Source organism: Musca autumnalis, unplaced genomic scaffold (genome assembly GCF_047663935.1).
Source record: "Musca autumnalis isolate F117 unplaced genomic scaffold, ASM4766393v1 scaffold_2, whole genome shotgun sequence".
NCBI lineage: Eukaryota > Metazoa > Arthropoda > Insecta > Diptera > Muscidae > Musca > Musca autumnalis.
The window spans coordinates 171,109,573-171,122,251 of NW_027411755.1; the positions used below are offsets into that span (position 1 = coordinate 171,109,573).

The following is a 12,679-nucleotide window of genomic DNA, read 5'->3' on the forward strand; positions in this document are numbered from 1 at the left end:
AGTTTTGTCCATTTAGTTCTATCACAAAGTCCCAAGGTAGTTGTTCTTTAAGAGATTGCAATGATTCTTTAAAAAGTACGGACTTAAAGTCCTCTTTTAAGCTCAATATTTTATTATTGGTCTCAATCTATTGAAAGTCCATTATTATTGTATCTTTATATATAAAAATGGTGTAAAAAATGTATAGTAATTCATAAAATGAGAACGGCTAGGCCGATTTCTGTAAAATTTTTTGTCAGTTATTCGTATTTTCGAGGAGAAGGTCTTTACGGAAGAAAATTTTGGAAAATCTCTCTGGAAAAGTCGGAAAATTGGAAAAATCGAAAATTGAGTTTTTGTATGAAATTTTATACCTTAATAGCGAGACGAAGGTCGCCGGGTCCGCTAGTTGTATATATTTTGTTTAAGAAAGTATGCGGTAAATGCCTTCTTGGCTCTAATATTTCTCCAAGCGACTCCTATAGTTCTTTAAGAAATGCCACTATCTTCCAAATGAAAAAGGATAACCATAGAGAGTGATAGCACCACTGACAAACATTTCAATTTCGCATTTAAAAAAATCCATTGATTTCGATAAGTGTCGTTCTCCTTTGTATTATCGATTTAAAACTCTACACCTTTATCCATTATTCATATTTCTTTCACCTGTCTTTTTTGAAGAATTTAAATTAACTGTCACTCAGTTTTTGTGGCTTTAAATTGATAATCAATAATTGACATGGAATCAAGATTGAGAATACTTTAAATTCACCAACCTACCCCATATCAAAAAAGGACAAAAACACTACGTCACAACTGTGGAAAAGTTAAGGAATGTTACGGGTTTGTTTAAAAGTTCATGGCATTGGTTGTTAGGTCAACAGCACTGGCACTGACATAGACAACAGCAATAAATAAATAAACAAACCGAACAACCAATAAACATAAATATTGACATATATACATTAACATAAAACATAAATATTACTTACCATTCGTTTTCTTTGAGGATAAACCATAATTGTAAGGATTTGAGGCAAAAACATGATGAAAATTGTAACCGCTATTGTCGTCCTGTAAAATGGAAGAATTTCAAACAATTTATACCTTCAAATTTCAAAATTTCACATAATTCAAATATCACAATAATGCTTTCTTTACCCATTTAAAATAATTCGCTGGCACTAAATTGTACAGAGGATAATTATTGTAGATTTCTAACATTTTACGTTTATTGGTAAAATATTGATCGGTTAGAAATGGTAAAACCATTAGTGGTTATTTGAATGTTTTAATACCGGCCGGGCTAGATTTTTAAATGAATCAGCCTATACAGAAATAAATTAAAAATCACTTTACTTCACTCTCTTAGGAATTTCTCTTCATATGTATAAAAATTCGTTTGATTTTTCCGTTGTCCTTTATCCAGACACTACTGAAATCAAACTATCGACTGCACTTGCATGTCGACGGCTTTTACCTCCACAGAACGGGAAATAATGATAGTTTAGAATACACTCAATCAACCCCTTTTTGTTTTGTACGTGTTAGCTCCTTGTTGTTCCTTTTTTACTATCCATAGTGCATATTGGTGATTTCCCACAACAACAAAAATCAATTATGGTATGGTAGAGAAGGACAATAGGCTGTATGGTTAGAGATTGATTTGGAAAATTGAATGACAAAACGAAACAAAATTTAGAAAAATTTTTCGTAGTCTCATGAGCGTGTTTTGAGTAAATTCGGGTTTGTAGTCTTAAGGAGACGTATAAATTCCGTTACGAATATTCGTGGCCCCTAAAAACCTTCTATGACACTTTAATAAACACGCTTATTAAGTTTAACAGCTACCTCTTTCTAAGAGATACCAATAGTAGTTGATATAAGTCTGGGCATATTCTGCCTCGAAAAGCCCCCAGAGTTCTTTAAAAAAGTTTAGGCTTTTTGTACCCTAAGAGGTCCCAATAGTTATTGAAAAGCTCTCCGAGCTCTTCAAAAAGGTCAGGCAGTTCTTCAAATAAGTTTAAGCTTATTGTTCCATTAGTTTAACACGGTGCTCTTGAACCAACTTTAAACGGAAGGTGCTTACACCTGGGAAGTTTTTGCGGATTCTCAAACTACAATGTTCACAGATGAGAAAAATCAAAAAACAACAAAAAATCGCCGGTTTAAGTTGCCATTTTCCGGGTTTTTTTAGGTTTTTACGATTTTGCTTGGAAACCGCAAATCCTATCGAAATGGGACTTAAGAAAATGTTATAGCAGTGAAAATTCTCAGTAAGATTGTCCTTTATGATGTTTTCTTAGGTTTTACTATTTTTGAGATATGGAAGTTCAAATTTTGACAATTTACTGACTGTGTCTCCTTATAAAATAACGCCATGACTACAATTTCCCAGCTTAAACTTAGTGGTACAACCTAGTAAAAAGATATGGAAACCAATCATATAGAGAATTTTCACAGCTATAAGATTTTCTCTAGTCCCATTTCGATGAGACTTACCGTTTTCAAGCCAATCGTGAAAACCTAACAAAAAAGCCTAAAAATGTGACCTGAACTTCTATATTTCAAAAATGGTAAGACCTAGGAACAAATCATAACGGTCAATTTTCACAACTACAAAATTTTCTTAAGCCCCATTTCGATAGGCCTTGCGGTTTCCAAGCAAAATCGCGAAAACCTAAAAAAACCCTGAAAATGACAACTGGAATCGCGATTTATCTAAGAAGCGCTCCGGCGATTTGTTGGTTTATTGATTTTTCTCATTTGTGAACAGTGTATTTCCAGAATCCGCAAATACTTCCCAGGTGTAATCACCTTCCATTTAAAGTTGGCTCAAGAGCACCGTGTCAAGCTTTTTGCCCTCTAAGGTCTATTAACAGGTCCTCAAGAAAGTAAACGCGTATTCTCTTCTAAGAGTTCCTCATGGTTCTTTACGAAAGTCTCCACTTATTGATCACGTAGTTCCTTAAGAAGCTCCTATAGTTCCTTCAAAAAGTCTACGTTTATTGATCACATAGTTCCTAAAAAAATTACGCTTATTATTCATATAGTACCTTAGGAAGTTCTAATTGTTGCATAAAAAAATCAAGGCTATTGACACACATTTCCTTAGGAAATTCCTTAGGAAACACCACGGTTATTCCTTAAGAAGTCCCCATAATTTCTTCAAAATTAAGAAATATTCTTAAGAAAGTCGGCGCCAATAAATCACATAGCTCTTAAAGAAAGTCCACGTTTATTGATCACATAGGTCCTTAAGGATGTGCCCGTTTATCCATTACTTAGTTCCTTAGGAATTTTCACGCCTAGCGGACAAAATTTGAATTTTTGCAACGCTTATTGTTCACGTAGTTCATTAAGGCTCATATAGTTTCATAAGAAAGTCCACGCTTAATATCCTTTTAGAGGCTCTGAAAGCGTATATTGTTCACATAGTTCCTTTAGAAAGTCCACTCTTATTGTTCACATTGTTCTCTAAAGCTCACATAGTTCCTTAAGAAAATTCGCGCTTATTGTTCGCATAAGGTTCAAATAGTTCATTAAGGCTCACATACATAGTTCATTGAAAAAGTCCACGCTTATTACCAAATATGTAGTTCATTAAGGCTAACGTAATTCTTTAAGAAAGTTCACGCTTATTGTTAACGTAGTTCATTAAGGCTCACATACATAGTTATTTAAGAAATTCCACGCTTATTGTTCACGTAGTTCATTAAGGGTCACATAGTTCATTAAGGATCACATAGTTCCTTAAGAAAGTCCACGCTTGTTGTTCACGTAGTTCATTAAGGGTCACTTAGTTCATTAATGTTCATATATTTCTTTAAGAAAGTCCACGCTTATTGCCCTCTAAGCGACTGCTTCATTTTCTTCATCAAATCCACGGATATTTTCCTCTTACAGACGTTTATTGATTCCTGAAAGTTTTCACAGAAAGTCCAGTCGTATTGCTTCTTTAATTTCTTTAAGATAGCTAATGCTTATTCCTCTATGAGTCTCCAATTGTACTTTAAGAAGTCCCCATAATTTCTTCAAAATTAAGAAATATCCTTAAGAAAGTCGGCGCCAATAAATCACATAGCTCTTAAAGAAAGTCCACGTTTATTGATCACATAGGTCCTTAAGGATGTGCCCGTTTATCCATTACTTAGTTCCTTAGGAATTTTCACGCCTAGCGGACAAAATTTGAATTTTTGCAACGCTTATTGTTCACGTAGTTCATTAAGGCTCATATAGTTTCATAAGAAAGTCCACGCTTAATATCCTTTTAGAGGCTCTGAAAGCGTATATTGTTCACATAGTTCCTTTAGAAAGTCCACTCTTATTGTTCACATTGTTCTCTAAAGCTCACATAGTTCCTTAAGAAAATTCGCGCTTATTGTTCGCATAAGGTTCAAATAGTTCATTAAGGCTCACTTACATAGTTCATTGAAAAAGTCCACGCTTATTACCAAATATGTAGTTCATTAAGGCTAACGTAATTCTTTAAGAAAGTTCACGCTTATTGTTAACGTAGTTCATTAAGGCTCACATACATAGTTATTTAAGAAATTCCACGCTTATTGTTCACGTAGTTCATTAAGGGTCACATAGTTCATTAAGGATCACATAGTTCCTTAAGAAAGTCCACGCTTGTTGTTCACGTAGTTCATTAAGGGTCACTTAGTTCATTAATGTTCATATATTTCTTTAAGAAAGTCCACGCTTATTGCCCTCTAAGCGACTGCTTCATTTTCTTCATCAAATCCACGGATATTTTCCTCTTACAGACGTTTATTGATTCCTGAAAGTTTTCACAGAAAGTCCAGTCGTATTGCTTCTTTAATTTCTTTAAGATAGCTAATGCTTATTCCTCTATGAGTCTCCAATTGTACTTTAAGAAGGTTGACATTTTGCGTGTTCCGCATAGTTCTTTAAGAACGCCATTTTAAGATCATCTTTTAACATTTTCTCTAAACATCTTCCTTAGGCCGGGGCAATTTGAAAACCTTAATGGGCCTTTCACGTTTCTGATTCCTGGGATTAATTGTATTGGTATGAATCAACCACTATAACTTAGCCATTTAATAACCGATTGGAACAAGTAATAGCTTATTCGAAATATATTATTCACCCCTTTAAAAGGAAGAAGTATCAATAGAAATCCGTTGTGGAAAAAAAGAAGATATGTCCCTTTAAATTTGAAAATGTAAGAAACCCAGAGTGAACCAAACGAACCGAAGGTATTTTCGTTGTCCATGGACCCTAACACGATAAAATTCTGTCACAGAAGGCTTGAATAGTCCAAAACTGCCTGAAAGAGCATTCCAATACTTTTGCGATGTACTGGAGAATTCTTAATTATTGTGTTGGCTACAATTTTGGTCATCGCGTTGGATCGCAAAGCTCAATAGTTTGGCTGTCGTATGCCAAAATATCCAAAAAACTTCAATAAAAAACTTTACGTCAAAATCGGGAGAATCGATTTTCATCGTAGACATATGGTCCAGTGGATTTTTTGTTCACTTCAATCCCAGCAATCATAAACGCGAAGGGCCCATTAAGGTTTTTTTTTCCTTCCACACAAATCGCCCTGGCCTAATCTTTCTATCACGGTGTGCCTGAACTAACTTTAAATGAAAGGTGCTTACACCTGGGCAGCTTTTGCGGATTCTGAAATTACAATATTCATAGATGAGAAAAATCAAAAAACAAAAAAATCGACGGAGGGATTTGTAAATAAATAGAGGTCAAATTGCACATTTGTATACATTCCGCTTTCACTCATGCTGTTCTTGTGCATCCTGTTATTCACTTCGCCTAGTGCTTTGAAAATTGTTGATGGCTTATTGAATTGGTAATCTATACGACCTATTGTAAATAAATTGTTTTCTTACTGAAATCTAAACATCAGTAGGTGTGACAATTGTACGCCTAAACACATTCGTTTGAAGAGAACTTAAAATAATTGGTCATTACCCTCAGTCCTTGCTTTTAATTCAACAATTTCCAGGTGCTCTTGTACCCTACCAAATAGTTATTATAACACTTCACTTTCGGATAACCAGCAGTAACAAGTGAGTAAAGGCTATAGTCGGGACAGGACCGACTATGTGATACCCTACACCACAACCCATGTGCATAAGATTTTCACTGGTAAACATTTCTTTTAGGGAATATTACCCGACTACCACCAAACACAGTATGTTCATTCCTCTCTGGGAGCCCCATTAGCCCCGATCAAAATTGCGACCTATTTTTTTTTCATTTTTTTCTAATCACACTACAGATTAAAGAAATGGAAAAATTGGATATATTACCGACTATTGTCATATCCCCCTCGTTATCTTCAAATTCCGTGACGATCCGATCAAAATTGTGACCTGTAGCGTGATTACCAAAATATGGGAAAGTGAGATGCATTATCGACTATTGCGATATATCCATTGTTTGACCCCCTACTCGAACCTTGCTTCGTTGTAAAGTTTTGCATTTAGAAGGTCCCCAAACAAAGCTGAGATATTCGACATTAAAATTGAAATCGCAAAAATGGAAACAGGTGTTGGATTGCGTGGTTTTCAGACGTAAACCACTATAACTTAGCCATTTGTTATCCGATTTAAAAAAAATAATAGCTAGTTCTAAAGATATTATTCGCCCCCATTAAAAGGAAGAATGATCAACAGAAATCCGTTGAGAAAAAATAAAATATGTCCGTTTAAATTTGAAAATGTACGAAACCCAGATGTTCACTACTTTTACCGTTATAAAAAATAAAACGAAGTGACCCAAACGAACTAAAGGCATTGTCGTTGTCCATGGATCTCAACACGATATTATTTTGCATCAGAACGCTTGAATATTTTTCTGGTCAACTTTTGTAGCACAGTGCCATTTATCGACATTTTTCGAAAAGTTTGCATCTTCTCAAGGCCAAAACTGTCTGAAGGAGCGTACCAATGCTTGGCTACAATTTTTGTCATTGTGTTGGATCGAAAATCTCAATGGTTTGGCTGTGATATGTCAAAATGTCTAAAAAACGTGGATAAAAAACTTGAAGTCAAAATCGGGAGGCTCGATTTTCACCGTAGACCTATGCTCTAGTGGACTTTTTTGCTCAGTTCAATCCGAGTAATCAGAAACGCGAAGGGCCCATTAAGCTTTTTTTCCTTCTATACAAATGATTTTTAGGAAAATGTCTGCACAAAATTTCCTCTGAGACCCTATAAAGTATATATATTCTTGATCAGGGTAACATTGTAAGTCGATATAACCATGTCCGTCCGTCCGTCTGTTGAAATCAAGATACAGCTCGTAATTTTTAAGATAGAGCTTTGTAATTTGGTGTAGAAGTTTCTATGACTCCTAGGATGTTTTAGATTGCAAATGGGCTATATCGGTACACGTTCTGGTATAGCCCCCATGTAACGGTACCACCTGATTTTCGGTATTTTTAAGGTTTTAGCTTAATTATCATACCGAAATGACTGAAATTTGGTACTTAGTCTTCGCTGGGGGTATACAACTTTCACCCAGAGTTTTGGCGGTATAGGTCAACGCCTTCATATAGCCTTCATAGAACGATACCTCCCGATTTTCGGTATTTTGAAGGTTGTGACCTCAATATTACACCGAAACGCTGAAATTTAGTATTTTATCTTCATTTGGAGTATAAAACTTTCCCCCAGAGTTTTGTTGGTATAGGTCCACGCCTTCATATAGCCCCCATAGGACGGTACCTCCCGATTTTCGATATTTTGAAGGTTGTGGCCTCAATATTCCTCCGAATTGGCTGAAATTTGATGTTTAGTCATCGTTTGACATATTAAACTTCCCATATGAAATTTTTGGGTATAGGTCCACGCCTTTATATAGCCCCCATAGAACGGTACATCCCGAATTTTGGTATTTTGAATGTTATGGTCACAATAATCCATCGAAATGACTGAAATTTGGTATTTATTGTTCGGTGGGGGTAATCAACTTTCGCCTCTAATTTTGTCGGTATGGGTCCAAGCCTTCATATATCCCCGATTGAACGGTACCTCCCACAATATTTCACAGAATTGACTGAAATTTAGTGTTTAGTCTTCATTTGGGATATAAAATTTTCCATATAAAATTTGTCGGTATAGGTCCACGCCTTTATATAGTCCCAATAGAACGGACCCTCCCGATTTTCGTAATTCTGAAGTTGTTACATCAATATCCCACCGAAATGACTGAATTTTGTTATTTATCCCATGTTTATGTTTGTCGACCGAAAGGTTTCTTGCGCTTCCGAAGTGGAAAAAAATCATTTTCTGTTCATGTAAACACCTTCGAAACAAAAATCTATGCGACCGACAAGCCATACGAAATAACACGTAAACGTACACTTTTCCATGGAAATTTGGGTTTATGTATTTCGAAAGGACTGCATTTTATAGAAAGAGAATGTCAAAATCACTCACTTGTTTTGTAGCTGTCGAGTAGAATGTAAACTCGCGAATAACACCGAAAATCTTAAAACAAATTTATGCAACAAATTCTTGAAACAAAATTAAAATTTTAGATACACGGTTTACGGACGGTTCCATTCATTATTTTCAAGAAATTAATTAAATAAAATAATTCAAAATATTGTATATGTGGATTTTGTTTTGATACCCTAAACCACTATGTGGTTTTGGCCAAAAAGTTTCTAACGCATCGAAATAATGGTCGTATATACCAAAATGAATGTCTCGACGAGCTGAGTCGATCTGGCTATGCGTTTAATCACGCTACAGGTGGCAATTTTGATCGGATTGTCACCAAATTTTGGGAATTGATGAGGGTCCCGGAGGGGAAGAAGCCTATTGATTTTGGTGATGGTCGGATAATATGCAGGGCTCGGAATGGGCAAAAAGCTTATTTGGAGAAAAAGTCAACGTTTTATTTCAAAGCCAATATCTCTGTTTCTTTAAGAGGTATATCAAAAGCAAAACCTGACAAGGGAAGCTGAAAATGTCACCTTTACAAGGATGTAAAGTAGGTTGTCATAGGTGGTCAAATAACAGAGATATCGCAATAGTCGGTAATGCACCCCATTTTCCGATTTTTTTGTAATCACGCTTCAGGTCGCAATTTTGATCGGATCGTCACGAATGTTTTGGGAGTTGATGCGGGTCCCTCAGAGGAAGAAGCCTATTAAGTTTGGTGATAGTATAGCAAAAAGCTTATGTGGAAAAAGTCAACGTTTTTATACCCTATACCACTATGTGGAAATGGTATTATAAGATTGTTTTGGTAAAAATTCATGTAACGCCGCGAAATATTCGTCGGAGACCCCCAATGTGGTATATCAATCTTCATATCTCGGCGTGATAAAGCGATTTTGAGATGTGTGTCCGTCCGTCCGTCCGTGTGTCCGTCTGTCCATTATAAATTGTAATCAAACTTCAGGCCGCAATTATATGGAGTTCGGTTTCACATCAGAATAGATCGCTATTTTAATTGGTGATGATCGTGAAATATTTAGCGGGTGAAATGGACCAAAAACATAATTTTTATCCTATTTTGTAGCTGCTCTGTAGGTCGCAATAATAGTCCGATCGCCTCGAAATTTTATATAAGGTAAGACATATGACAAAGAAGAAGCTTGCAATTTGAGATGGCGATCATATAATATATAGATCATACTTTTGTGTGGAAATTGTGAACATTTTTAATATACAGCTTATATCTTTATTCGTGGAAGAGATATTCCGGGCAAGTAAACTTTACTTGGAAGAGGAACGCTTGACCTTTCTATCGATGTCAATTGCGTTGGTGTACATGATAAGATAACAGAGTTACATCCTGATATACCCTGTTATTTGTTTGTAGTGTAATTATAAACACGCTAGAGGCTGCAACTATAGATCAATAATCAAGACATTTTGAACGAGGTAAGAGTTTAGGTAGAAGAAGATGCTTACAATTTTGGATGATGATCTGATATCATTGAGCGGGTGAAATGGACCATTACTTTTGTATGAAAAATACAAAAAAAAAATTTGGTCTATATTTTATTTCCTGCAGAGCATATGCCGGCAAAGTAGCCTACATATGGAAAAGGAACTACTGACCTTTCCCCCTGATGCAAATTGCAAAAAGGTGTCTGCTAGATAAAGGGCCTACTGCCTAATACATGATGGGTTTTGTGTTGAAAACCACATTTTCCCATTCCCAGTTGTTGCATTACACGGTACTTTTGAAATAATTTTAAATGGAAGGTGCTTACACCTGGGAAGTTTTTGCGCATTCTGAAACTACAATGTTCGTAGATGATAAAAATCAAAAAACAAAAAAAATCGCCGTAGCTCTTTTTAAATAAATTGCGATTAAAGTTGACATTTCTAAGGGTTTTCAGGATTTCACTATTTTGCTTGGAAACAGCAAGTTCTATTGAAATGGATCTATAGAAAATATTGTAGGTATGAAAATTCTCTACAAGATTGAAATTTATGATATTTTCGTAGGTTTTACACTTATTGAGAAATAGAAGTTCAAATTGGGACAATGCATTGGCTGTATCGTCTCCTTATAAAACAATGTCATGACTGCAATTTCCAACAACAACATATATATATATCTTAACAATTTTACAACCTAGGAAAAAACAAGTAAAAAAGTATCAGTCGGCTTTGCCGACAGAGATATACCCTCAGCTTGTATATACTGATTTTTTTTCCCAAAAACGCATGTATTTAGGGGTTTTTAAAAATTTTGGGAATTTGAACCGACAAAAATGTTCATTAGGATTAGAGATCAAAAGTTTTCCGGAGGAGATACTAAAAGGACTGGATACCAAATTTATAGAGATTGGGTACATAAACTGCATAGCAACAACAAAAGAGAAAAACTTATTGTTGGAAAATATTGTTGCAAATATATTTTTCGGTTTGATTCCAAAAATTAGAAAAAAATATTTGGGACTTCTTCAACTATTTCGCTAAAATCCCATAGAATAATGAATGTATACTGCTAAAACTTCATCAAGAAATATGGTTTACCATCGTGGAAGCTTATTTGCTTACTGTGATAACTTATAAGGATAGGAAATTAAGAGTAATATTGAAATTACAATCATTCAAAAAATTTGGAAATTAACAAGTAAAAAAGTATCAGTCAGCTTTGCTGACAGAGATATACCCTCAGCATGTGTATATTGAAACAATTTTCTCCAAAAAAAAAACGTATGTAATCAAGGGGCTTTAAAAATTTTGGATGTATGAACCGACAAAAATATTGATTAGGATTAAAGATCAAAAGCTTTGCGGAGGAGATACTAAAAGGAATGGATCTACATTCACCATTATGAAAGTGGATCTCCAGCCACTACATATGATGCCGTAGGGGGTTTTTACACCCTTCGGGATGTTTGGTCAAGAAGTATGGACTTGCCCCTGAAAAAAAGTTTACCATCGTAATTGAGGCAGCGAATGCAAGTTGCTTCAACAAAAAGCAAAGTAATTCGATAGCAGGTCTTAAAGTGAACTTATCCGACATTTTGTGTGGGAGGTACCGGATGGAGTGGACTAATATAGTCCATATTTGAACCTGATCTATATCTAGTAGATATATCAGGATGTGTAAAGTATGGACCAATTCGGTCACTCCCTTCAAGATTTACCGTATGAACAAATTTTCCGAACATTTTTCAGCTTTTGTGGGGGAGGTACCTGAAGGAGTGGACCGATATGGCTTATCTTCAAACTTAAACTATGTTTGGACAAAATATGACTAAGGCCAAAGTTTGGGCCGAATCGGCAGATCCGTTCTAGAGTTATCTTGCGCTCCAACCACTACACACGGTGTCATAGGGGTTTTTTGCAACTTTTATGCTATTTTCTCAGGAAGTATGGACTTGCCCCTAATGAAACTTGTACCGTCGTATGGAGGGCAGTAAATGCAAGTTGCTAAAACAAAAATCAGAGCGATTCGAGAGATGACCCTAAACTGAACTTTTCCGAAATTTTGTGTGGGAGGTACCCGAAGGAGTGGGCCGATTGAGTCCATATTGGAACCTCATCTAAGTCTGGTAGAAATTTCACGATGTGCAAAGTATGGACCAGGTCGGTTACATCCTTCAATAGTTATCGTGCGCACAAAATTTTCGAACATTTTCGAACTTTGGGGGGGGGAGGGGGGGGTTACCGGAAGGAGTGGACCGATATAGCCCTTCTTCGAACTTAAACTAAGTTTGGACAAAACATTACGAAAGCCAAAATTTCAACCGAATCGGTTCATTCGTTCGAGAGTTATCGTGCGCTCCAGCCAGCCAGACAGACAGACGGACGGACATTGCTCAATCGACTCCAAATTGTCTGAAACACATTTCGTCCAAACATACTTGGGGTCTAAAACCATTATTTCGATGAGGCACATTTTGCCCGTATGAAAGTGTATATACCCTCGTTACCATAAATGCTGAGGGTATAATTACGAAAGCCAATCTTGTAGAGAATTTTCACAGCTATAAGATTTTTTCTAGTCACATTTCGATAAGACTTACCGTTTTCAACCAAATCGTGAAAACCTAACAAAAAACCTACAAATGTGACATGTACTTCTATATCTCAAAAATAAAATAAACCCTAGGAACAAATCATAACGGTCAGTCCTATATAGAATTTTCACAGCTACAACTTTTTCTTAAGCCCATTTCGATAGGTCTTAAGCTGAGTACACATTGTCAGTTTTGAATGTCGAT

The 12,679-nt window shown here is 35.8% G+C and overlaps 1 protein-coding gene across 1 annotated transcript in view; it reads right to left on the bottom strand.

Annotated features, from left to right (window-relative positions):
* Nucleotides 1-12,679, bottom strand: part of LOC141394850 (uncharacterized) — a 203,948-nt gene that overhangs the window by 97,277 nt on the left and 93,992 nt on the right. The window contains exon 5 of the mRNA XM_073969867.1: nt 972-1,053. Within this exon, the coding sequence (XP_073825968.1) occupies nt 972-1,053 (82 nt within the window). The remainder of the gene's footprint in view (nt 1-971; nt 1,054-12,679) is intronic.